This window comes from Meriones unguiculatus, chromosome 17 (genome assembly GCF_030254825.1).
Source record: "Meriones unguiculatus strain TT.TT164.6M chromosome 17, Bangor_MerUng_6.1, whole genome shotgun sequence".
Lineage (NCBI taxonomy): Eukaryota > Metazoa > Chordata > Mammalia > Rodentia > Muridae > Meriones > Meriones unguiculatus.
Window position 1 is genome coordinate 19,360,777 of NC_083364.1, and position 25,386 is coordinate 19,386,162.

A 25,386-nucleotide genomic window follows, 5' to 3' on the forward strand; every position below is an offset into this window, starting at 1 on the left:
TTTGTCATGGGGATCCAGCTGGGGTTAGAAGCTGAATGTCCCCAGAGGCAGGAACAGCTCTGCCTTGTCCCAGCCTGCAGCTGGGCTTCTGGCCTTCCAAGCAGAGAGACATCTGTTTCCCCCTCCCCAGACACACAGCTCCCCCCATACCCAGGAAATCCACAGAAGGGGAGAAGAGGCAGCTGCAGCCCTTGTCATTTCAGGGTGACAGGCAGGGACAGAATAATGGTACATGCTGGTAGCACTGACCCTCAACTCTCCTTTCTCAAGAAGCCACATAATGGGTAGCCCACTAAGGAAGAAGGGGCCAACGAGGCCTGGGTGCGGACTCCCTGTTCCTTGAACATGTAAAAAGCAAGAGAGAACAGGAAATGATGCATTATATTATAATTGCAAAAAACCCACATGTTTTGGCTTTTGTTGTTTTATATACATGTATGTGTGTGGATTCGTGCACATGCGTGCAGGTGTCCCACGAGAAGTGGCTGCTGGGAACTGGTCCTCTGAAAGGACAGTGTGTACCCTGAACCACTGAGCCATTTTTCTAGCCCCTATTATAAAAATATAAGGCAATCGGGTAGATGAGAGGCAGGCAGATCTCTGATTCCAAGGCTAGCCTGGTCTACATAGTGAGCTCCAGGACATGAAGGGCTTACATACTGAGACCATGCCTCAAACCAAAAAAAAAAAAAAAAGCAAAGCAAAACAAACAAACAAAATCAAAAGTGGAACAGTCTTCCTGGCCAAAGCGGGATGTCCAGGCCATCTCCGTGTACCCTGAAACCCACAAACGACTCTTCCTTATTGGTAGCATCCCAACACGGCCATCTGCGTCCTGTGAAGAACCTCATTAAAGCTGGGCTTGGCCATGCAGGCTGGTCACTACAACTGCTGGGGAGCCTGAGGTTCCAGGCCAGCCTAGGCAACACGGTAGATAAAGAGGAAAAACAGAACTAGGGATGAGAATACGAACTAGAGTCCTGGCCTAGAAGCCCCAGTTAGGGGCTGGCGGAGTGGTCGGGAGTAAATGATTCAGCATTTTTGAGGCCCTGGGTACCATGTACTGTATTTAAAACAGCCTTTATTGAGAGTCCTTGGGTCCCATGATTAATCTTAGCCTGGGCTGTTGGACGTCCCCTCCCCTTAGAGAAACAGTGACAATCCTTGTCCACTGTGGGTTCCCAGAGTCTCCAATGCCTCTTTTGACTTCAAGGAACCCTCTTGGCATGTGGCCCGTCCCTACCCCCTAGGGTTCGCAGATGCTCAGCGAGCAGAGACAGGGTGGCCAGACCTGGGCCTGGGGCTGGGTTTGGGGACCAGAAATTGTTGGCCTAGGTCAGGTTGGGGGAAGGTAGTGGAATAGACGATCTGGGTTCTCGGGTCCGGCGCCTTCTCTTTAGGCCGGACCTTGGGACGGTGTGGCGTCTCCCGGGGCCGGTGGAGGACATTGCTGTACAAAGAATTTTCTGGGGGCAGGTGACATAGATCAAAAGGCGCCAGTCAGTCAAGAGTGGCCAGAGCTGTCTAGGCACGGCTGAGGAGCCAGCCTTCCCCAATAGGCTGCCTCCCTTGTCGCCCAGCCCCGCACCCCAACCCCCCAGCGGCTTTGGCAGGGTGCCGCAGTTTCTACGCCTGCCGCATGGGGCGGTAGCACCGTGTATGGAAAAGCCTTCATAACCCTTGAGACTCTTCACCTGCACAAATGCTCTCACCTGAATCCTCCCGGTGACAACTGCTGAGGCCCCACAACACAACACCTAGCACCACCAAGGCTGCCACCACACCCCCAACCACCGAAAGCGCCAGCAGGAGCCCTAAGGGGGGAGACAGAGGGGACTATCTGTTGGGGAGGGGCATGCAGGATGGAGAGGCGGGGGAGGGGAGGATCTCACCTGACTGGACGAAGGTCTCTTTGAGCTGGAGGTCACCTGGAGGGAAGAGGTCCCTGTCTCAGGAGGACGACCACTGTGGAGCCCAGACTCCTGCAGCCACTGTGCCCCTGCCTCAGGTTATTGAACCTGCCAAGTTCTGTGATCTAGAACTTCTGAAAATGAGTGAGTAGCCATAGCTGTGCTCTTGGGCTAGCAGTGGGATGTGACTATGAACTAGGGATTCCATCTAGCATCCCTCCAAATTTTTCTTGAGACCCTCCCTTCTCCAAATGACTTCAGCTCCTCCCTGGGGAAGTTGAGGGGAAGCAGCTCTACTTTTCATCCAAACCCCAAATCTTAGTATGAAGCATGTTAAACACCATCTAGGTTCACCCTGCCTAGCTAGGAACGCCCATGGCTGTATGTGACAGAACAGGCAAGGAGCTCAAGTCAATGCACACCGGAGGCTGGAGTCCAGGTCTGTGTGACTGACAGGAGCCTCAGGCAAAGGTGTAGCTGCTCCCCACCCTGCCCCGCCCCCACAAGCAAGCATGCTACCTGGGCCACCCCTCAGGCCAGTGGGTATGAACCACACAGCCGGAATACAATTCCTACAATAACGCCAGTGTCCCGGCAGCTGCAAAGAACACACCAGTTAGGTTGGCAGGAACCACTGAGTCATTACCAGGACGGGGCTGCTGGGGTCCCACAAGGCCCTGCTGTGACAGAAAGGGAGGGGTGAGAGCCTGGCCCCAGGGCAACCAACCTAAACACGTTGGTGTTTGCCGTTGTTTTGTTTGAGACAGTAAAGCCCAGGCTGGTGTTGAACTCTTGGCAATCCTCCTGCCTCAGCTTTCTGAGCACTAGGCTAGTAGGCAAGTGCCCCCACATCCCTCACTGAAGCTGTTTGTTTTTTGTGTGTCTCACCATCCTAAAGGCTGGGATGACAGGAGTGTGCCACAACACCTGGATCTTCTATCATACACTTATTTTGAGATAGGCTCTCCTTCTGTAGCCCAGGCTAGCCTCCCAAGTGTCAGGATGACTTTTTTTTAAATGACTTCATTTTTAATGTTTGATTATGTGGGTATGCAATACCAATGGTGGCCAGAAGGAGCATCGGGTCCCCTGCCTGTTGTGAGCTTCCATGTGGGTCTGGGAACTAAATCCCAGTGCTCTCTCTAACCTTAGAGCGAGCGGCCTCTCCAGCCCCTTCACAGCTTTTTAAGACAGGATCTTATGTAACCCAGGCTGCCTTTGAACTCCCGACTCTCCTCTCCTACCTGCTCGCTTTCTTTCTTTCTTTCTTTCTTTCTTTCTTTCTTTCTTTCTTTCCATTTTTGAGGAGTTTTTCTGTATAACAAGCCCTGGCTGTCCTGGAACTCTCTCTGTAGATCAGACTGGCCTCAAACTCAGAAACCCATCTGCCTTTGTCTCCCAAATGCTGAGAGTAAAGGCGTGTTCCATCATCACCCAATTTAACTGCTGGCCTCTCTCTTTCTTTCTTTCTTTCTTTCTTTCTTTCTTTCTTTCTTTCTTTCTCTTACTATGGAGTCCAAACTAGCTTTGAGCCTAGTATCCTCCTGCCTCAGCTTTCCAAGGGCTGGTGTCTGAGATTCGGGGGTCTGAGGATTCTAGACCCTCCCCAATTCATCCCCACTCATACCTTCTTCTACTATGACTTTTGTCCCGTTGCCCTGAGCCTCCTGCAATGTGGGGATCTCCAGAGTGGCCTTGCATACGTAGTCCCCGCTCTCATTGAGGCTCACACGGTCTAGCCCCAGGGTGAGGTTCCCAGGTGGCACCCAGAACAGCTGTCTCCGAGACTCACAGCTCACAGATCTGAGGCTGCCATTTGAGATGAGCATGTGGCAAAGGTCAGAGTTGTTCAGGGTCCACTGCACTCGAAGCCTCTCCCAGGCCTGACTTGGCGTCACCACGCAGGACAGGGACACATTATCACCTTCTGTCACATTCACCAGTGGAGGCTGCTGCTGCACCATCAGGCTCACAGCTTCCTGTAGGCCTAGGGAGAACGCGAGTGTCACCTGAGTATAGAGCACTCTGTGAGGGCCGAAGTTCGAATCTCTAGAGCCCCTGCAAAGGGCCGAGTGTGGTGGTGCACGCTGCCGCCCTGCGGGGGACACAGAGACCGAGGGATCACTGAGCTTTCTGCCCAGCAGCCCCTCCCCCTGCAAGCCTCAGGCCAATGAGAGACTCAATCTCAGAAAGTCAGTGGACATGGATCAAGAAGATGCCTGGACTGAACCTTGGGCCTCCTCGCATGACCTCTGTGAGGGAAGACACACAAACACACAAACATACAGACACACACACACACACAGGTAAAAACAGGGGCCAGCAAGATGTCAGGGGCCAGCAGGTAAAGCGCTCAATGAGCTGACTTCCATTCCTCACAGGCCACATGGTAAAGAGGAGGAGAGGGGGCCGGAAGGATGGTTCAGTGGTTAAGGTGGCTGGCTTCAGGAGACCTCACACCTCTAGCCTCTGGGGGCGCCTCAGCTTACATGCACACAGACACCCCAGATACATATAGTTTTTTAAAAATCCCTGCAGAGCATGGTGCCTCACACAGTTAAGTTCAGCTCTCCAGAGGCAAAAGCAGGCAGATCTCTGAGCTTCAGGCCAGCTGGCGCTACAAAGAGGGAACCTGACCTCCAAAAACAATATCTTAGATCGTGGAGACCATAGAGGCTGGGCTTCCAGGCCCCTATAGGCTGGTGTTATGTCGAAGTTTGGCCGCCTCTGCAGACCCTGTAAGGACCTCCAACCCCTGTAAGGGCCCAGCTATCCAGAAAAGGAGACTGGTGCTCGGGGTGGTTCTGAGGAGGGATCAGGCAGCTGAAATGGGGTGGACAGCAGGAGGGGGTCCACAAGGTAGGGACCCAAAGTACTTACCCCAGAGCTGCAGCAGAATGAGAGCCCAGCCAGAAAACTCCATCCCTGAACCATCAGGTCCCAGGCTCACTCTGCTGCACTCAGGTCAGCCCAGCCCCCACAGGCACTCTTCCTGTCACAGCACCCCACCTCCACTGAGGTGACACTGGGGGCAGGCAGACATCCTGTCTTTCAGGGTGTGGGGGGAAAGGGGTCGAGTTCCTTTCACCTCAAAGTATTCTACATCCAAAAAGGAGAATGCATCTGTCTGTGAGTGTAGAGATTGGGGTCATGGGAGTGGAAATTTCTTTGGAAGATTCTACAGGAATATACAAAGGATGCAGAGGAAGAGCAGTAGCAGAATGTGGAACAGAAGGATAGCGAGGAATGATAGGGGCTGGGCTCAGTGGTGCGAGCATATATCCAGCCCTCAAAACCCCTGTGTTCCAGCCCCAGCATCCCATAAACCAGGCATGGTGGGGCGTGACTGTCGTCTCATCATTTGGGAGGTAAAGGCAGGAGGATTAAGAGTTAAGGGCAGAGCCAGGCAAGGTGGTGCATGTCTGTAATCCCAGCACTCAGGGAGGCAGAGGCAGGTGGATGGCTGTGAATTCGAGGCCAGCCTGGTCTACAAAGAGAGTCCAGGACAGCCAAGCCAAGGCTACACAGAGAAACCCTGTCTCAAAAACAAAACAAAACAAAACAAAACAAAGAACAAAAACCAGTTCAAGGGCAGCCCTAGTTACACATGGTGCATGAGGCCAGCCTGGGCACTGTGACACTTCTCAAAAATCAGTCAATAAGTTAACAGTCCCCTGCCTCGGTGCCTGGATCTCAAGCCCTTTCCTGGTTGCAGTGCTGGGCAGGGGGCCCAGGCCTGGAAGGTGCTCAGGTGCAGGCTACGTGAGCAGGAGTCTTTGGGTTCTCACAGGTGTCGTGGGGTAATAACCAGCCCAGCGGTGGTGGTGCACACCTTTAATCCCAGCACTTGGGAAGCAGAAGCACGGGGATCACTGTGAGTTCCAGGCCAGCCTGGGCTACATAGAGAGATCTGCTCTGGTAGCAAAACCAGGTCACCCTGTTCACTGTCAAACCACAGAACAGCTATCACTTCCTGGTGGTCTGTGTGTATACAGCCATCCCGAAGCCTGAGGTTGGGACCTCTCCCTGTTGGAACAGCGGTCTCAGCCTGGTAAGGCCAAGTCTGTCTCTTATGGGTTCTTGGTGAGGCTTCAAGGCCTGGGCAAAAGTAGTTCAGTCCCCAGCCTGAGCCCCACTCTGGGGTCAGTGGTCAGTATGATAATTGTTGACCAAGAGAGTTGTCTCACGCTCAGCCACAACCATGACCTACTTTCTCACTGAGAGCTTCCTGGAATTGTTCTGAGCAGCAGGAAGGACCCTGCCCTGGGCAGAAGAGCAGGGTTTAAAGACCCTGGGTAGATAAAGCCCCAGGCCAGTGGTTATCAACCTTCCTAATGCTTCGACCCTTTCATACAGTTCATGTTGGGGTGACTCAAAATTATTTTTATTGCTACTTCATAATTGTAATTTTGCCACTGTTTTGAATCACAATGTAAATATCTATGTTTTCTGATAGTCTTAGGCAATCCTTGTGAAAGGGTCATTTAACCCTAAAGGGGATGCGACCCAGAGGTTCTCAACCAGAAGCTGGTCCCCTCCCTGAGCCCCAGATGCTGCCAGGTCGACAGCAGAGCCAGCCGAACATAATAAACATGCTTAGCGCTAAAGGCCAGGGGCTGGTAGAGAGGTTTCTAGGGGGGGATTTAGTGTGGAGCTCTGTGGGATGTATAGGAGCGTTTCTCACTGTGTGACCATAACGGCTGACTGCTAGTCGATTGTACAAGCAGTAAAAGGCAAGCATGTGAGCCACTGAAGAGCACCTCTCAGGGCAGCATAGGCTGGACAGCCTGGGTGCCCATTTGAATAGCAGACGGGGACGATGTGGGACGATGTGGGGGTGACTAAGGGATAGTTCCGAGATCACAAGACATGACCTGAGGGAGGCAGCCGCGGCTGTGCATGCCTGTGATCCCAGCACTAAGGGAGGCAGAGGCAGGCACATCTCTGTGAGTTCAGCCTGTTCTACAAAGCGAGTCCAGGACAGCCAAGGCTATACAGAGAAACCTTGCCTCGAAAAACAAAAACAAAACAAAACAAAAAGAAAAGGTATGAGCAAAGGTCAAAGCCAGATATCCCAACTTCCGCCTGAGCACTCGCTCATCCTCCCAGCATCACAGGCAGCTAGATACCCAGGCTCTGGAGGAAGGCCAGTCTCAACTCCGGACTACATTTCCCAAGCAGCCCCAGTCGCGAGGGCATGCGCAGTGCATGCAGTGATGGAGCGCTGACCGGGGGCGCGGCGGCGGAGGTGGTGAGGGCGCGGAGGGCTAATTGGCTGCCGGCTGCGGCCAAGGAGGTTTGAGGGTTTGGAGAACCAGCCGAGAGGGACCCCGCGGCCCGGCCGGGGCGACCCGGGGCTGCAGCAATGGAGGACCAGAGGGTAGGACCTGGAGGGATGCACGGAGCGGGCGCGGGGAGGGGTCCAGGTGATGCCGCAGCGCCCCTCCCTTGCACGGGCCGACTGCACCCGGCTCCGGTTTACACGCAGACCCTCGCCCCTCCCCCCGTCCTCACTCAGCACCTCATCATCCTAGCCGGGGCTCCGCAGGGTCCTCGTCCAGCAGGTTAGAGCCCCCAGCTTTACAGTGTCCAACCTGGGTGGGAGTCGGGTTCTGGTGCCGTCCTCCTCCACTTACCCTGAGGATCCTCCTCTCCAAGCCCCGCCCTTCACAAGTAAGCTCTTCAAGCTGCCCAGGTGAACTCCATCCACTTTCCAGGCTGACCCCTGCCTATCACATCTCTCCCACGAGAAGTTTGTTTCTCCATATAACCCTTTACCCCGGGATAGCCCAGATGGACTCTGGGACTCGATTGCCCAGGCTGCTCTCTCACTGCAGATCACCTTCAACTTTCAAGATGGAGATACTGGCCTGGGGTGTTGGTGGTATACTCCTGTCATCCCAGCCTTCGGAGGTAGAGGCAAGAGGTTGAGCTCCAGGCTAGCCTGGGCTTCACAGTGAGACCGTCTCCAAAACAAAGCAAGGAACTGTGGAAATGGTTCAGTGGGTAAAGTGTTTGTTGTGCAAGCTTGAGGACCTGAGTTCAAGTCCCCAGTGCCCATGTGAAAAGTTCCTGTCGTTGCATACACTGTAACCCCAGCCCGGGGACACAGACAGGAGGATCCCTGGGACGCAATGGCAGCCAACCTAGCCAAGGCTCAGTGAGAAACCCTGGCTCAATAATAGATGGAGAGTGAGAGAGGAAGACACCCGACATCGACACCTCACCTCCAACACACACACACACACACACACACACACAAAATAAAAACTGTGTAAGCTCAGTGCTCAGGGTCCATCCCCGAGAGACTCACTGCGCCTCAGTTTCCTTCTCTGCTATGGGAATGCTGCAGCCTTGCCTAAGGCCTACATTCCTGGAGGGCGGTGCTCACCCAGCCTGCTGACCATGTTCCTTCTGTCCCTCAGGAGGCTCTAAGAAAAATCATCACCACCCTGGCCGTGAAGAATGAGGAAACCCAGACCTTCATCTACTCCCTGAAGCAGATGCTGCTGAATGTAGAGGTGAGCAGTGCAGTAGGTCCTTCATGCTCCGGTGGCGGGTGCAGGGGACAAGATGGAAGCACCCCTCTGTGTCTGCCAGAGGCTCTCCACGCCTCAGTTTCCGTGTCTGCATCGCCTTTTCTTTTTTGAGACAGGATCTCTCTATGCAGCCCTTGCTGGCCTAGAACTTGCTCTGTAGAGCAGGCTGACTTGGAACTCACAGAGATCTCCCTGCCTCTGCCTCCCCAGTGCTGGGCTTAAAGACGTGTGCTACTGCACCACCCTCATGGTGGTCTCTTCCCATGCAGGCAAACTCAGCCAAAGTCCAGGAGGACCTGGAAGCCGAGTTCCAGTCCCTCACGTCTGTTCTGGAGGAGCTGAAGGAATCCATGCTGATGAAGATCAAGCAGGACCGGGCCAGCCGTACCTATGAGCTGCAGGTGCATCCACACACCCATCCCTTCCCCGAAATGTCTTCCCCTTTGCCACCACCTCCCAATGCCTTCTCAGTCCTCCCCACTGGTCCCCCCAAACCAGGATAACACTCCCGCTCAAACACCTCCCATGGCTCACAGGGGTTCTCCAACTCCAAGCTGCGTCTCTCACAGTGTACCCAAACTTCCATCCTGACTTCTTAAGATCCCACATTCCCACCTGTGTGTTACCTGGGGGACTCGGGTGTGACCAGCCACGAATCAGGCTCAGCCTGGCCCCACTAGTGCTCAAGGCTCCAGTCTATAGCTCCTACCTGGAGCCCTGTTATGCTGTGGGTCTTGGGGGTTTGTAGAGCTCTGGGTGGTTTGTGGTGGCTGAGGGATTTGTCGTTGTCACTCGCCGCCCACAGAACCAGCTGGCCGCCTGCACAAGGGCCCTGGAGAGCTCTGAGGAGCTCCTGGAGACAGCCAACCAAACCCTGCAGGCTGCAGACAGCGAGGACTTCCCACAGGTGGGTGTCAGTGAGGGTCCCTGGGTCAAATGTACAGTGTTCAGTTCTGCTCACATATTTATTTGTGTTGGGAGAAGGTGGTGCACAGCCCACAGCAATCCTGCCTTCTCTTCCTGTGAGTCTGTGGATCAGCCGGAGGTCCATCAGGCTTGGCGTCAGGCACGTTTACCCTCTGAGCCCACAGGCCATTTTATTTAGGTAGTTCCTCCATGCAGCGTGAAGCATAATTATGTCTCTGAGACTGTTTGGTGAGGGCTGGAACTGGGGTGCAGTCGGTAGAGCGCTTGCCCAGCATGCACCAGGCCCTGGGTTCCATCCCCAGAACCGTTGGAGTTCAGAGCCAGCCTCAGCCCCAGTTCCAGGCCAGCATGGACTACATGAGACCCTGTCACAAAACGCAAAACAAGCTGCCTCCATGAATAAATTATTAGTATAATTTCATACTAAGTGGTCAGTGGGTTTTTACTCAGAGTGGGTTTTCACTCCGTGGAGCGCTCGTTATTTTTTTCTGAGATTTAAGTTAAGCTGCTTTGTTAAATGTGAGGCTCAGAGCTGGCAAGGTGACTCGGAGAGAAAGGTGCTTGCAGCCAAGCCAGATGATCCGACTTTACTCCCCAACATGGTGAAGAGACCCCACTCCCAAGGGTTGGCCTCTGACCTCTATGCACATATGCACAGAGAAATAAATGTAATTTCAAAACTAAAAATAAAGCCAGGCAGTAATGACACATGCTTTTAGCCCAGTAGTGAGGAGGCAGAGGCAGGTGGATCTCTGAGTTCGAGGCCAGCCTGGTCTACATAGTGAGTTCTAGGACAGCCAGGGTTACACAGAGAGACCCTGTCTCAAAAACAAGCAAACAAAACAAAACAACAAAAGTTAAAAGAAGTAAGTGTGCCTGCTGTCTGCCCTGGACATGGGGGATCAGGGGGTAGGGGCTACCTTTGTCTCTGACACATAGTCTGGAAGGGGGCAGTTCAGCCCCTGCCTCCTGGCAGAGGTCTTGACAGATGCCGCCTGCCATGCCTCAGTCTCCCTGCCTGTATAGTGGCACAGGCCTGGGTGACATGCACCTTTGACTTCTGCTCTGTCCTCTTCTAGGCCGCCAAGCAAATCAAAGATGGGTAAGATGCCAAGGTCAGGCCTGCCTCCCAGAATCCTGCCTGTGCGTGACGGTGGGGACACCCGCTGGGGAGGCCAGGTCCCTGAGCACTGCACAGGAGCACAGGGCAGGGGACCCCAGGTGTCCCGGCCTGGCCCCTCTGCTGCCAAGCTGCCACTGGTTCGTTCCTGCCTCCCTCCCTGCAGTGTGACCATGGCCCCAGCCTTCAGACTGTCACTCAAAGCCAAGGTCAGTGACAATATGAGTCACCTCATGGTGGACTTCACACAGGAACGGCAGATGCTACAGACCCTCAAGTTCCTGCCTGGTGAGATGTGGACCTGCCTGAGGGCCCGGGACTCTTGAGGGATAGGGAACCAGACTGGGTGGAGCCAGAAAGTCCAGCCCCTGCACAAGGGAACCAGGGTTGGGCCTGTGGCTGCTGTGGGTGAGCTCTAGTTGAGCCCCGCCCACAAGAGGGTAGTGCCTGTGACTACCACATCTGTCGGTAGGGTCCTAGCCAAGCCCTGCCCACGTAGGGGCTGGGCCTGTTGCCAAGTGGGCAGGACCTAACCAAGCCAGGTTCCCACACTGGCCAGAGTTGTCTTGGGGGTGTGTCCTAATTGAGCCCTCCCCATGCATGTTTAGGGTTTGTGGATGGCAGGTATGTGGGTGGGTAGGTCTTCAGTTTGGCCCTCCTTCTGAGCTCTGGAACCCTGGGAAAGCCCTGTTCTGGGACCCTCAGGGAACTGTACCTTCTAGGGAGCTGGTGCTCTCAGGACCACACCCCTGGTTCGTAGAGAATTATGGAAAAGTATCAAAGGGTAGAACCCTGAGGTGGTATGCAGAGAGCCCTGCCCTGACCACGTGACCTCAGGAGGCCCAGCCTCAGCTCGTCCCAAAGCGCTTCACCATGGTAACCTGGAGACTCAGCTGCTGACCTTTCTCCCTGGCCTTGGCAGTGCCCAGCGCCCCCATCATCGACTTGACCGAGTCCCTGGTGGCAGATAACTGTGTGACACTGGTGTGGAGCATGCCGGATGAGGACAGCAAGATTGACCACTACGTGCTGGAGTATCGCAGGACCAATTTTGAGGGCCCGCCCCGCCTCAAGGAGGACCATCCCTGGATGGTTGTCGAGGGCATCCGGCAGACTGAGCACACCTTGACAGGTGGGGGAGCACCCATAGGCGTGCGGGGAAACATTGCCTGATGGATAAGGGGAACGCTGTCAGGCAGGTGAGGGAGCACTCCAGGTTAGGTGAGGAGCACTCACAAGCAGATGAAAAAGTGTGGCCAGGCACATGAGGGAGCACTCTCAGGTGAATGGAGGGACAGACAGGCATGTGGGGAACACAGCCTGATGGGGGACACTCTCAGGCAGCTGAGGAAGTACTCCCTGAAAAGTGAGAGAGCATTCCTGAGCAGGGCAGGAGTGGGAGCACTCACAGATATGTGAAGAAGGAGCATTCCCAGGCAGGAGAGGAAGCATTCCTTGACAGGTGAAGGAGCACTCCCAGATAAGAGAGGGAAAATCTACAGGTAGAGGGAGCACACCCAGGCAAGAAAGGGAGCTGTCTTTTGACAGGTGGGGGAGCATAGTTGGTAGATCAGTCCCCACTCAGCTTAGCTAAACCTCTCCCAACCGCCCAGCCCCCTCCTGGCACCATTACCCTGTCAACCCATGGCATGTTGGTGGTCCTGGCTTCCTGCAGCTCCTGGGGTCTGAGAGCAAGCTGATGGGATTAGAACTGTCAGCAGAACAGATAGCAAGGTGGATGAATTTGTCCCTGTGGGAAGGGCTGTCTATGCAAAGCTGTTTGAAAGCAGAGGAAACTGAGGCACAGAAGGAACTTCACCCTCATCTTTCTAGCTGTGCCATCCAGCTGCAGTTATGTCTGTGCCAGTGTGAAGGTCAGAGGTCGGCATAGGCCATCTCCCTCAATGGCTCTTCTCCACCTTATTTTCTGAGACAGTGTCTCAGTGGCCTGGAACTCATGGTTAGCTAGTCTGTCTGTCTCCGCCTCAGCTTTAGCTTGGGTGTGTCACGCCTGGCTTTTTCTTGGGCTAGGTGACTGGATTCAGGTCCCCGGATTCCCGCAGAGTACCCACATCTCCGCTTCCTTCACCCACTAGTGACAGTAGGGAGCTTCAGGGTCTAGGCATCCGTACAGCCTACAGGGGGCAGGGGCTCAGGAGGCGGGAATCGTCAGGCCCTAATGAGTTTACAAAACCTTTCAGGGAACCCCTGATTTTCCTCCCTAACTCTCAAATCTCGGGCTATAATCACCAGCCTGCTAGTTATGTGTAATTAGCATTCATGGTTAATAATGAGCATGCTAATTGCAGGGGAAGCGGTCATGCCAGCCAGTGCCAGAGCCCCGGAAGCTACTGGCACCCCCTCCATACAAAAATCAGAACAAACCGCTTTTTCCCCATAGGACCTCAGAATCCCTTCTCCGGGCTTCTCCACTTCTTACTGGTTTTGTGACTTTTTATATGGGGGTTAGTCACAGACACACAAGTGCATTTGAGGGCTCCTGTCTCCCCACCGGTGGCAGCTTGTAGACCAGCCACAGTTCAGCATCAGACCAGAGAATTGAAGGGGAGGCAAGGCTCAGGTGCGGAATGCTCAGCCAGCAGGAGGGAAACCCTGAACTCCATTCCCAGCTTGGTGCATACTGGCCATGCCAGCTGGGGAGGTGAAGGCAGGAAGCTCAGGAATTCAAGGTTAGCCTTGGCGCCCTCTTCTGGCCTCCGCAGGCACTGCATACAGGTGGCACAGACAAACATACTGGGCAAACACCCATACATATACACATACATACATATAAATCTTAAATGAGATATAGAAAGACAGACAGACAGACAGGGGTGGTATCCCTGTGGTCTCACATCCTGTCTTTCCTCCTAGGACTCAAGTTTGACATGAAATACATGAATTTCCGTGTGAAAGCCTGTAACAAGGCGGTAGCTGGGGAATTCTCCGAGCCGGTGACCTTGGAGACGCCAGGTGACTGCCTCCCACCCCTCTCTCACTCCCAATCTCCCACCCGTCCTGGGGTCCTGAGAACCTGTCCTCGATACGGTACTCAAAATAGGGTGATGTGACCCTTGTCACTGGGGCCGAGGGGGAGCTCACCCTTAGTCTGCCGTGGCCACTTTCTTGGATACCTTAGACTTTTGTGAGTTTTTTTACTTCTATTTATGAAGTGACCATGAATGTTATTTTATTTTGCACGTGTGTTAGTTTGTGTGTGCGTGCACACACATATAGCGCATATAGGGGGTTCATGCATGTGGAAAACATCAGGAATCGTTCCTCAGGCACTATCTGCCTGGCTGGACCACACCCTAGAAAGCCCCCTGTCTCTGAGGGGGAGTTACAGGTGTCCAGCGCTGGGGTTATACCATCATGCATGCCTTGTTTTTAACTTGGACCCTAAGCATTAGAATCTGGGTTTGTTTTTGTTTTTAAAGATTCATTATTTATACAACATTCTGCCTGCATACCAGATCTTACTATAGATGGTTCTGAGCCACCATGTGGTTGACTGGGACTTGAACTCAGGACCTTCGGAAGAACAGCGAGAGTTCTTAACCTCTGAGCCATCTCTCCAGCCCCTTGTTTTTGTTTTTTATGGCAAACAGCTCACCTTAGTGCCCAGCCCTTTCTGCCATTAAGATTTTCCTAATCATGACTTCATGATTTCTTCTGCATGTAACCACTGCAGTGTGTACAGTGTGAAGTGCCTGTGGAGGCCAGATAGGGAACTGGAGTTACAGACAGACAAACAAACACTGTGAGCTTCCCTGTGGGTGCTGGGAATCAAACCCAGGTCCACGGGAAAACTAGTGAACAATCTCCAGCCCCCTCCCTTTCTTTAAAAACAAAACCAAAAACATTTAGTTAGTTTTTGGAGATGGCGTCTTATTAGGTGGCCCAGGCTGGAAGTCACAATCCTCAGGCCTCAGCCTCCTGAGAGCTGGAACTGTGAATGTAAATGGATGGCGTGGTCTCAGTCTCCCTTCCTCCTCCTGTTTTCGATAGAGCTGGAGACAAATTCTCTATTTCCACAGTAATTCTTTGTGTATCACCTTTGGAAGGCCCTCTGCTGTCCAGCCTTAACCTCCTCTTACTGTAGCCATGCTCTTTCTTTGAGGTCATTGGAAGCACAGGGCAGAGAGACAGGTTTGAAAATGCCTCAGGACTCCAGAAAAGTTTAGGCTTCCATCCCTTGACCTTATCCCTCTGGCTCACAGTCAGCTCCCACAAACTTCTGTCCTTCGTCTTCCCGTATGTCCCCTCCTGTCTGTCTCCCTCGGTCCTCTGTTCCGGTCGGCCTGGGTCACCGGCTCTCCATCTCGTCTCTCTCTGTCTATCTGGGTTTCCCATCTCTGTGACCCCCTCGTCTGCCTGGCCCCAGCATTCATGTTCCGCCTGGACGGGTCCACATCTCACCAGAACCTGCGCGTGGAGGATCTCTCCGTTGAGTGGGACGCCATGGGCGGCAAGGTCCAAGATATCAAGGCTCGAGAGAAGGAGGGCAAGGGCCGGACAGCGTCCCCTGTAAACTCCCCAGCCAGGTAGCCTGTCCGGGAGGGTTTTTGTTTGTTTGTTTTTCCACATCTGACCAGATAGCTCAGTCGGTTAGGCATTTTCCAAATGAGGAATATGGCTGGCATGTTAGCTGGTGTGCAACGGGGAGGCTGCCCCCCGGGAAAGGTGTGAGCTGAGCTGAGCTTTCCTGCTGTCCACAGAGGGACTCCGTCTCCCAAGAGGATGTCCTCAGGTCGTGGAGGACGAGACCGCTTCACAGCCGAGTCTTACACGGTGCTGGGTAAGAATGGGAGATACAGGGAACTGAGGGCCTGAGCAGGGACATGGTGTGCCTTGGGAGTGACTGGACCCAAGGGAGCAGCTCAGGAATTTATGGGAGATGCGTTCCCTCGGCTCCATCCTGCCCCCCTCATGCCACAGGGGACACGCTGATCGATGGCGGGGAGCACTATTGGGAGGTGCGCTTCGAACCGGACAGCAAGGCCTTTGGCCTGGGTGTGGCCTACCGAAGCCTGGGCCGCTTTGAGCAGCTGGGCAAGACGGCTGCGTCCTGGTGCCTGCATGTCAACAACTGGCTGCAGGCCAGCTTCACCGCCAAACACGCCAACAAGGTCAAAGTGCTGGACAGCCCTGTGCCCAGCTGCCTGGGCGTGCACTGCGACTTCCACCAAGGTGCCATCACTTTTGCCTCCCCCTGTCCCAGTATGCCGGCCCCTCCCCTGGTCCTCACCCCCTTCCTGACACTTGTCCCCCTGCTCCCCTCACCCCAGGCCTCCTGTCTTTCTACAATGCCCGAACCAAACAGCTCCTGCATTCGTTCAAGGCCAAGTTCACGCAGCCCCTGCTTCCAGCCTTCACAGTGAGCCTGCTACTGTAGGGAGGGTGGGCTCCTGTGGGAAAGAGTGCACTGGACCCGCCTCTGGGTGACTCCTGGCTGAGCCGTCCTGTCCCCCACTCTCTCAGGTGTGGTGTGGAAGCTTCCAGGTGACAACAGGCCTTCAGGTCCCCAGCGCTGTGCGCTGTCTGCAGAAGAGGGGCAGTGCCACCAGCAGCTCCAACACCAGCCTCACCTAGGCCTGGGTTGCCTGCCAGCTGGGCGCTTCGGCCTGGCATCTCCTCCTATCTGCTGCTTGGAGCCTTAACTCTGGAAGGGAGGGCCAGGGCCCCCTCCCCACCTCACTTCATAATAAAGAAATAACACTGGACACACTCTTGCACTGGTCCTTGGGGACAGGGCACATAGGTGACCCAGACCTTGGATTTCTTAGCTAAGAAATAGGCTTTCCTCGTGGACAGGTGTCAGGTTTGACAGCTTGGGGCCACACCTGACAGCCCCACCCCCAATCTCAGAGGCCATGCTAGACACATGCTTTTGGTCACAGGGCACTTTCATTTTGGTTTGGGCTTTATTAAATAAGGTCTCACTCTGTAGCCCAGGCTGCTGTGGAACTCACTGTGTAGCTCAGGCTACCCCCCAAACTCTCAGGGCTCTTCCTGCTTCACTGTTGGGAGGCCATTCTTCACCATGCTGGCTGCGTCCTTTCCCATGAGCGAGGGTAGAGCCGATGGAGGACTGGTGTACCCCGAGATAGCCCACTGGTCCCTGGGAGCATGGATCAGTGTTCCAGTGCCCTCCTCTTCTGGAGTTTTTCTTCCAGCTCAGCCGTGATACCGCCAAGCCCTGGAGTGTGGGAACCCAGACTTCAGCTGGGGCAACCTGGACTGTGTTCTGCTCCCAGGACCCTGGACCATGCATCCAGACACCCAGAGTCTCCTTACTTGTCACAAGGGAGGGAGCCTGGGGTGAGCTGCCGCCTGGCTTCCTGGCCCAGACACTGGTGATGGCTTTGAGATCTGCAGAAGGAGGCAGATGAGGTCCAAAGCCACCTGTCACCAAAGAGAGGGGCAATGGGGAGCCCGGAGCCCTACCTGGCTTGGGCACAACTGGTGGCTTTGGAGGTTTTGCTGGGAGCTTCACTGGCTTCTTGGGCTTTGGAGGGACTGGCTGAGTGGTGGGAGACACTGCATGGACAAGAGAGAGATTTCACAGGGTGCCACCTGTTCCTCTCAGTAACACTGTCTGCAGCCCAGCCCCGGACTTACCATCCTGATTCATGTATTCAGTTTCTGGGGAATCTTCAATGGGGGTCACGTAGTTCTCATCGTGGTCCGGTAGCTGAGGCAGGGGAGGTAGTGGAGGCAGTTTGTCTTCCTGGCTGGGCACAGACACAGGTACAGGTGGGAGTGGCTTTGGGACATCAGCATGGCGGGCAGGGCCTGATGGGAAACAGAGTCACTGTCATCTGCACTTTGGAATGCATGTGGGATTTTGGCTTCAGACAGGTACAAAAATACATTTGTGTGTCTGTGGGTTTTTTGGTGTGTGTGTGTGTGTGTGTGTGTGTGTGTGTGTGTGTGTGTGGTGGTAGTGGTAGTGGTTTGAATAGGAGGTTTGGCCCCCACAGACTCATGTGTTTGAATGCCTGGCCCATCAGGAGTGGCACCATTAGGTTTGCTGAAGGAAGTGTTTCACTGTGGGGGCCAACTTTGGGGTCTCCTATGCTCAAGCTATGTCCAGTGTGTCAGTCTCCTGCTGACTGCAGATCAAGACGTAGAACTCTCAGCTCCTTCTCTAGCACCATGTCTGCCTGCATGCTGCCGTGCTGCTCACCATGACAGTAATGGACCAAACCTCTGAGACTGTAAGCCAGCCCCAATTAAACGTCATCCTAGGGCTGGAGTGATGGCTCCGAGGTTAAGAGCACTGGCTGTTCTTCCAGAGGCCAGAGGCCGGAGGTCCTGAGTTCAATTCCCAGCACCCACACGGTGGCTCCCAACCATCTATAATGAGATCTGGCCCCCTCCTCTGGGGTGCAGGTGGACATGCAGACCGAACATTGTATACATAATAAATAAATACATCTAAAAAAAAAAAGTCATTTTAAAAAGAGTTGCTGTGGTCATGGTGTCTCTTCACATCAGTAAGACCCTAACTAAGATGTGTATATACAGAGGTGTATGTGAGCCTCTGACATGCACGCACTCCTTAGGAGGTGCAGCATGTAAGCCCATGGTTCAGGAGGATCATGCTGCGCTCCCCTCAGGACTCTGCTGCCTGAGTAAAGGAGACCCCACATCCTCTCCTGCCTAGCTCATACCCCAGCTCTCTCTGAAGTGGTTATTCCTCCCCTTTACCCGTCTCGTCTCTGTTAATAAAATCCTTTGGAGATGGGCCATTAGTTCCAGCCCGCAGAAAACAGAGGCTGGTGGATCTCTGTGAGTTCCCGGATAGCCCGAGTTTCAAAAAACTAATAATGAGGATAATAAAATAAAAATAAAATTCTTCATTCTCAATATAGGAGCTGATGCCTGTCATCTGAGGTCTCAGCTATGTGGGAGCCTATTGAAAACACAAGGCAGGTGGGGGGGGCACACTTTGATCCTTGAGCACCTGGGAGGCAGAGGCAGCTGGATCTCTTGAGTTCAAGGTTAGCCCGGTCAATGGGGTGAAACTCTGTCTCAACAAACAAAGCCCCTGGGAGTAGTGGTTCACACCTTTAATCCCAGCATTCGTACTCAGAAGTCAGAGACAGTTGGGTCTGTGAGTTTGAGGTCTGTCTGTTCTACAGAGCGAGTTCCAGGAAAGCCAGGGCTACACAGAGAAACTCTGTCTCAAACAAACCAAGTTTTTGGGGTGTGGATTGGTCCTACATCAGTCATGGGAAAGGGGAGTCACCTGAGCCTCGCGAGGAGGGCACAGCCCATACACTCTCGCCATTCTCCAGATCTGAGTCCACGAAGCCTGGAACAGAGAAGGCGGGCAGCCTGGAGGCAGCACGGAGGCCCGATGCTAGCCCTCCAGAGGGCGTCCCTGACCAAGCCTGGCTGCCCCACACCGCACACACCTAGAACCTTCTCATAGTCCTCTTCCATCAGGAAGGGGACCAGTGCCCTCTTGGTGTGCGTTACGAAATAGTTGACCACAGCTTCCAGCGAGGAACAGGAAAACTAGGCAAGAGAAGGTGGTCAGGCAGGGGGTGGCTGGGGCAGAAGGAACACAGAACCCAGGAGCCCCCAAGACTCACCGGGTCTTCCACGTCGATCACATACTTAGGACCCTCCCGCTTCACCTTGTAGTGTTTGACCACAGGCGACCTGCAGATAATGGACGGCTGGGTAGCTGGGAGACCGAGACCCCAGGAGACTAACCTCAGTGCCCCGCCTGTATGTTCCCTCCTCCGCCCAGGAGGAGAGCCATGCCCCCCCAGAAACCCCACTCTAGGCAGCACCCCGCCCCTGAAAGTCACACACACACACACACACACACACACACACACACGTCACACCTCACTCCAAGTAAGTCACGGCCGGGTCCCCAGAGGCCGGGCCTCTAACCTGACTCCACTTCCCCTGCATCCTCTCAGCCTGCTAAGCCTCCAGTTAGGGTCCCCGCACCTAGGTTCCATATCCCCCGGTGGCCACGCCCCCAGATCCGCGCGCATGCATGCATGCATACCCGTTGAGTGTCTGCCGTGTGGTGACGGACACACTGTCCTTGCCGTCCCCGCCAGGCCGCAGCAGCAGGTTCCCGCACTCGGGGTAGCGCTCCAGGAGCAGCTGCGCCTCCAGCCGGCTCACCTGCAGGAAGCACCTGCGCGACGGCACGCGAAGATGCGGAGAGCCGCGCAGGCCCACCCTCAACCAGGCCTCAGGGGCCGCACACCTGCTGCTCCATCCAGGCCCCGACCCCAGAAAGAACCCGCTCCTCGACGTGGGCCCGGCCACTCAGAGACCCAGTCTCCGTTCCGAAACCCGGCCTCCCTTTCTAAAACGAGGAACAGCCTGAGACACAAGCCCCGCTCATCTCTTGACTACAAGCTCGCCCCCAGGGACCCAGGCCCATCCCGAGGCCCTCAGACTTTCAAACCCCAGCGAGGGCCGGTTCCTTGCCCGCCCCGTGGGCAGCCAGCACTCACCAGGGCACCTCGGCCGCCCGGCGCGCCTCCTCCTTGGTCAGGACCTCGGCCATCATGTACAGGTGTCCCGGTAGCAGGGTCAGGTTAGACGGGACACGAAGCTGGAGGATGATCCAAGCAGGAAACCCATGGATGGGGACCCAAAAGGTAAACTGAGGCCAGCATGTGTAGCCAGGGAGGAGTCCCCAGCACTCCCGGGCACCCCACAACATAAGATACGCAGACACTCAGAGACAGACCCTAAAGCGGATTCAGAAGGTGCTAGAACCTCCTCCGAGTGCTGGGCAACTCTCAGGTTCAAGGAGGAGCCAATGAGAAAAAAAATCGAAGTTTTAAACTGTATGTGGTGATGCACACCTGCAGCCTGAGCACTTGGAAGGTGGGGACAAAGTCGGGAAGATCAGGAGTTCGAGGCCAACCTGGACTACACGAGACCCTGTTTCAAAAATAGAACAAGGTGCTGGGGTTCTGGCCCAGCAGTTCAGAGGACTGGAGTTCTGTTCCTAAAATCCACCACTCAGCAGCTCTCTTTTGGCCTCTGAGGGCATTGTACTCATGTAGGTACACACACACACACACACACACACACACACACACACACAAATCTAAAAATAAAATAATAAACGAACAAAACAAGAAACGAACAAAAAGTTTTTGAGTTTCGTGGTCCAGCTTCAGGCTGTGAGCCTCCAGACTGAGATGCATTTGTGCACCCTGCCACTGTTTTGAGGAATGAAGAGTGGGAAGATGAAGGGGCATTTCTCAAGTGTGTTGGACCCATGGGACAGAGATTATAAGGGTTCATCTCAATTGTCCGTTCAGTGAAAATGAGAGTCGCCAGGGAAACAGACCCCTGGGCACTGCCATGAGGGGACTTCTAGTCTGGGTTCACTGAGGTGGGGAGCCACACCCTGAGAAACATCCGACGGGGCTGGGGTCCTGGACTGAACAGCCTGGTGAGCGGATGGCCGATTCATCAATTCATCCCTTTCTGCTACCTAAGCCCATGCGACTTGCGGATTCAGCGCCTTCTAACTCTGAACCAAGAACAAACCCTTCCTGCTTTAGGTTGCTTGTGCCAATCATTTTGTGATGACAAAAATAACTAACAGAGAAGTACAGGCTGACTTTACCTCCACCACGGTCAGGATAAAGCCTTTCCACATCTCGTGAGACTCCAGGCTCTCAACCTAGGGGGAAGGAGAGGAGGAGGAGTTTATGGTAAGGAGAATGAATATGTTCCTTGGAAAAGTGGGCCAAGGGCTTCATTCCGCCCTAGGCGTTTTGCACAGGTTCATCCTCTGTCCAGGGCTTTTGCACAGCCCTGCCCTCTGCCCCAGACCTTTGCTTAGCGGTGTTCTCTGCCCCGGGGCCTTTGCATAGCTGTGCCCTCTGCCCAGTGGCTTTTGCACAGGTGAGTCCTATGCAGCCTGGTGACTTGTAGAACGTGAGGAGCCCAGAGGAAGACTTTGTGTGATTCCATATTATAAATGTTGAACTCAGTGAAGGAGTCTCTCCTTCCTTCTGGCATACCTTGAATTTGACCTCCTGGTCCCGGAGAACCAAGCTGAAGTGATAGGCAGTGTCACGGGAGCTTCCCCTCACAGCCTCATCTTTGAGCTTTGAAAACAGCCTCAGGTCCAGCTTCTCCAGGGGCTGGCCCAGAGAAACAGGAGTGTGTGAGTATCCAGGTCCCCAGAATAATGGGGCCACCCCCTTGTTGACATAATCCCAGACCTGCTCCCTCCTAGGTCTCCATCCATTAGACCCTGAGCCCACATCTCCTTCCTCACCTGCAAGTCCCGGTTACTGTTGTAGAAACAGATGGTTAGACCCTGGAGACCTGCCCAGAATTTCCTGTAATCCTGGGGGCCAGAGAAGAAAGGAGAAAGAACCTTTCTGGGTGGCAAAGTTTCGCATGCTCAGTATACTCCTTCAGCTGCAGGGCCTTTGCTGAGGCTGCATGCCCTTCCCCACGCTCTACAAAGCTGCCTGTTTTCAGTAAAGGTTATGTTTTCTTTCTTTCAGTTTTTTTTTTTCTTGACACCTTTCCATGTAGTCCAGGATAGCCTTGCACTTCTGTTCCTCCTGTCTTTACCTCCTGAGTGCTGGGATGATGGCTGTGTACCACCATAGCCCCTTTCTGTCAGAATGGGCATGGAGCTCTGGGCTCCATCGTGCTAGGTGAGCAGGGAATGCACTTAGCCCAGCCCCTAAAAGAACATGTTTGCTGAGGTCCTCCTTGCCCATTGTCCAGCCTGAGCATCTCCTTTTGTCTAAGACACTATGTTCTGGGCAACAGCTAGTGGCTTTGTCTAGCATGGACATGAGGCTGGACTCCATCACCAGCATTTAAAAAAATATTTATTTCATTTATTCATTACATATACACCAGAACAAGGCAACAGATCTCCTTATAGGTGTTTATGAGCCACCAGGTGGTTACTGGGAATTGAACTCAGGACTTCTGGAAGTGCAGCCAGTGCTCTTCACCTCTGAGCCATCTCTCCAGTCCATCACCAGCATTTAGTAAAGGAGAGAACAAAGGGACTCTAATGGAATAGAGACACACGCACCCCACGATGTGAAGAGATGGCTGCTATGAAGGTAAGCTGGTCTTAGCTGATTAATGGTATTCCACATACAAACACATCTATCCGCTCACGCATCCACACACCCATGCATCCACACACCCACCATCCAGCCACTCATCCATCCATCCACCCACCTACCCGTTCATCCATCCATCTGTCCACCCATTCGTCCATCCAGCCACTCATTCATCCATCCACCCACCTACCCATTCATCCATTAATCCGTCCACCCATTCGTCCATCCATCCATTCATTCATCCATCCACCCACCTACCCATCCACATATTTATCTATCCACAGAACCATCCATCCACCCATCCATTCATTTATCCATCCATCCACACACCCATTTATCCATCTAGTCACCATTCACATACCCACCCACCCACCCATCCACCCACCCACTCATCCATCCACCCACCCATTCATACAGACACACACACCCCAATTCACCTGACTACTCATTCATTCATTCTTCTCTCCATTCACCCCTACGTCTGCCTGTCCATCCATCTGTCCCTCCACGGGTTAGGGAGCATCCGGACAGGTGGGATGCAGCTGAGGGACCAGAGGGTAAAGTCAGAGTGGTGAACAGGAGAAATGGAGGGATGTGTGCAACAGAAAATTCATGTGGTTTGAGTACGGGGGGAGGGGCGGGGGGGGAGGGAAGCACACTTGTCATTCTAGCATTTGAAAAGCTGAGGCAGGAGGATTGCTTCAAGTTTAAAGCCCTTCTGGGTTATAGTCCTGAACACCTGTCTCAAAACAACCTTAACCTCTGAGGTCGAGGTCAGCTGTCACCATTTCTACATGCCACCTGCCCTGAGCTTGGCCCAGAACCTCAAGTTTAATGGGGTTAGAAGTGGGCAGGAAGGGGGAGGAGGTGCAGCAACGAGAGGACACCTTATTTCCTGGAGGAAGTCTCTAGGCTTGTTTACCTTCACAGAGTGGAAAAAGAGAGCAAGTTAGAAAACTGAAACAGTTGGATGGACAGATCGAGAGACCAACAGTCAGGCAGTCAGGCAGTCGGGCAGCCAGGCAGTAAGGTGGACAGACAGACAGGGATACAATTGGAGAACAGAATGTTGAAAGGGACACAGAGACAGACAGGCGGCCAGAACCTTCCACAGCCAGCAGCATATGCCGAGCTCCGTGCTCCCCTGGTGTCATCTCACCATGACCTCACCATGACCTCCCCTTGCTGGCCCTTCCTCTGTGGGGTAACCTCAGTCCAGAGAGGCTGCGCCGGTTGCAGTTGCCCAGACAGAGCAACCCTGCTGGCTCTCCCGTCCTACCTGGTCGCAGGGTCCCTTTTTCTCTAGGAAGCTCTCATAGTAGTGCGAAGGTGGCACAGCTTTGGGCTTTGAGCCCCGGGGTGGGCTCAGGGCTGAGGCCATGTCCAGCCCAGGTCCCTGTCCTTGCAGTAGGAGTCCCCGCCTGGCCAGGAAGCGGATAAACAGGTTCCCGGGGAGTTTCCTCAACTCACTCAGCTGTCACCTCCCTCTGTAGCAGTGCTGGGCGGAGGCTGGATCCTGGGGAAATCCCGGCAGCTCTGGGCTCCAGTCCCAAGCAGAGACAGGGACTTGTGTTAGGGAAGGTGGCTGAGAGACAGACACAGGAAAATCACAGAGACATGCAGCCGGCGCATAATAGGAAAATCTGGAATACTTGGTAGGCCACTGAGTGCAGCAGTAAGTTTCTCTAGATCATCAAATAGGCTTTGCCTACAGGGCTTTTTGCCTGCAGTCAATCTGGGAGAAACTTTCTCAGTGCTGTTGCATTTGAGCACACTCAACTGATAGCAGTTCAATTTCTGATTACATTTGTGTGTATTTTTGTGGAGGTCAGAGGACAGCTTGCAAGAGTGGGTTCTCTCCTTCCACCACCTTCTCCCCGGGGTGCTCCCGGGAATCAAACTCAGATCATCAGGCTTGGTGCCAAGTGCCCTTCCCCACTGAGACACATTACCAACCCCCCACACTGAAATTATTCCCAGCCTGTGTATCAGCTTGCCCTTTATCAGACGTACATCTAAGTACTTTAGTTATTTGACTTTAGTGTTTTTGTTTTGTTTGTTGAGACACAGTCTCATGGAGGTCACAGGCTGATAAGTAGCTGAGGATGGATTTCTGAAACTCCTGTCTCCACCTCCTGAGTGTTGGCATGCCTGGTGTACACATTCATATCTGGGTTTGGATTTTGTTGTTTTGCTCTGATTTTTCTTCTTTCTCTCTTTCTTCCTTCCTTCCTTTCTTTCTTTCTCTCTTTCTTCTTTCTTTCTCTTTCTTTTTTCTTTCTTTTTCTTCCTTCCTTCCTTTCTTTCTTTTTCCTTTTCTTTCTTTGTTTCGTTCTCTTTCCTTTTTTTTTTTTCTTTCTTTTTTCCTGAGACAGGGTTTCTCTGTGTAGCCTTGGCTGTCCCCAGAACTCACTTTGCAGACCGGCTGGCTTTGAGATCCACCCGCCTCTGCCTCCCAAGTGCTGGAATTAAAGATGTGCACCACCACTGCCCGGCTGTTTTTATTTGTTTGTTTTTTAATTTTGTTTTGTTTTGGTAGATACACAGCCCAAGCGGACTTTTAACTCCAGCTCTTTCTGCCTCAGCCTCTCAAGTGCTGAAATGACACTCACTGTTTTTGCTATTTTAAATAATTATAACCGCATGATTTCTCTCCTTTTGTTCTCTCCCCCTTTCTTCCTGTTGTGCGCAGGCTAGGTAAGCAAGCACTCTGCAACTGAGTCATACAGACCCAGTTCCTCCCTGGGAGTATCTAGGCTGAGGCTCCGCCTCTGGCCCCGCCC

General features: G+C 53.7%; 3 protein-coding genes across 6 annotated transcripts; 1 reads left to right on the top strand and 2 right to left on the bottom strand.

The window, feature by feature from the left end:
• Positions 1-1,032: 1,032 nt before the first annotated feature.
• Positions 1,033-7,568, bottom strand: Tmigd2 (transmembrane and immunoglobulin domain containing 2). Of its 3 annotated transcripts, none has more exons than XM_060371268.1 (5): positions 7,432-7,568; positions 3,538-3,897; positions 1,893-1,928; positions 1,713-1,814; positions 1,033-1,466 (listed from the first exon to the last, which is right to left on the bottom strand). In XM_060371268.1, the coding sequence occupies exons 2-5, from the start codon at positions 3,872-3,874 to the stop codon at positions 1,264-1,266; spliced, it is 678 nt and encodes a 225-aa protein (XP_060227251.1). In that variant the 5' UTR covers positions 3,875-3,897; positions 7,432-7,568; the 3' UTR covers positions 1,033-1,263. The 3 variants fall into 3 exon arrangements, with proteins under 3 accessions (XP_060227251.1, XP_060227250.1, XP_060227252.1); XM_060371267.1 differs by lacking the exon at positions 7,432-7,568 and adding an exon at positions 4,791-4,854; XM_060371269.1 differs by lacking the exon at positions 7,432-7,568 and adding an exon at positions 4,791-4,847 and having other exon boundaries at positions 1,271-1,466; positions 1,898-1,928.
• Positions 7,105-16,245, top strand: Fsd1 (fibronectin type III and SPRY domain containing 1). Of its 2 annotated transcripts, XM_060371260.1 has the most exons (14): positions 7,105-7,290; positions 7,748-7,916; positions 8,336-8,431; positions 8,719-8,850; positions 9,255-9,356; positions 10,456-10,478; positions 10,663-10,784; positions 11,419-11,628; positions 13,371-13,469; positions 14,884-15,043; positions 15,218-15,297; positions 15,438-15,689; positions 15,788-15,876; positions 15,981-16,245. In XM_060371260.1, the coding sequence occupies exons 2-14, from the start codon at positions 7,905-7,907 to the stop codon at positions 16,089-16,091; spliced, it is 1,488 nt and encodes a 495-aa protein (XP_060227243.1). In that variant the 5' UTR covers positions 7,105-7,290; positions 7,748-7,904; the 3' UTR covers positions 16,092-16,245. The 2 variants fall into 2 exon arrangements, with proteins under 2 accessions (XP_060227243.1, XP_021488703.1); XM_021633028.2 differs by lacking the exon at positions 7,748-7,916.
• Positions 16,246-16,404: 159 nt separating this feature from the next.
• Positions 16,405-24,149, bottom strand: Stap2 (signal transducing adaptor family member 2). Its single transcript, XM_021632896.2, has 13 exons — positions 23,883-24,149; positions 21,787-21,858; positions 21,527-21,649; positions 21,127-21,183; positions 19,994-20,094; positions 19,534-19,668; positions 19,103-19,172; positions 18,923-19,025; positions 18,754-18,819; positions 17,121-17,294; positions 16,947-17,039; positions 16,797-16,871; positions 16,405-16,698 (listed from the first exon to the last, which is right to left on the bottom strand). The coding sequence occupies exons 1-13, from the start codon at positions 23,982-23,984 to the stop codon at positions 16,634-16,636; spliced, it is 1,236 nt and encodes a 411-aa protein (XP_021488571.1). The 5' UTR covers positions 23,985-24,149; the 3' UTR covers positions 16,405-16,633.
• Between the last annotated feature and the right edge of the window lie 1,237 nt (positions 24,150-25,386).

Coding starts and splice junctions, on each gene's coding strand:
- Tmigd2 (XM_060371267.1), bottom strand. CDS start 4,833: ATGGAGTTTTCTGGCTGGGCTCTCATTCTGCTGCAGCTCTGGG. Junction 1,929..3,537: donor AAAAGTCATAGTAGAAGAAG/GTATGAGTGGGG, acceptor TCTTCCCTCCAG/GTGACCTCCAGCTCAAAGAG. Junction 1,815..1,892: donor AGAGACCTTCGTCCAGTCAG/GTGAGATCCTCC, acceptor CTCCCCCCTTAG/GGCTCCTGCTGGCGCTTTCG.
- Fsd1 (XM_021633028.2), top strand. Junction 9,357..10,455: donor ACAGCGAGGACTTCCCACAG/GTGGGTGTCAGT, acceptor GTCCTCTTCTAG/GCCGCCAAGCAAATCAAAGA. Junction 15,690..15,787: donor GCACTGCGACTTCCACCAAG/GTGCCATCACTT, acceptor CCCTCACCCCAG/GCCTCCTGTCTTTCTACAAT.
- Stap2 (XM_021632896.2), bottom strand. CDS start 23,984: ATGGCCTCAGCCCTGAGCCCACCCCGGGGCTCAAAGCCCAAAGCTGTG. Junction 17,295..18,753: donor GCCCTCCTCGCGAGGCTCAG/GTGACTCCCCTT, acceptor GTTTCCCATCAG/GCCCTGCCCGCCATGCTGAT. Junction 17,040..17,120: donor TGAATACATGAATCAGGATG/GTAAGTCCGGGG, acceptor TTGTCCATGCAG/TGTCTCCCACCACTCAGCCA.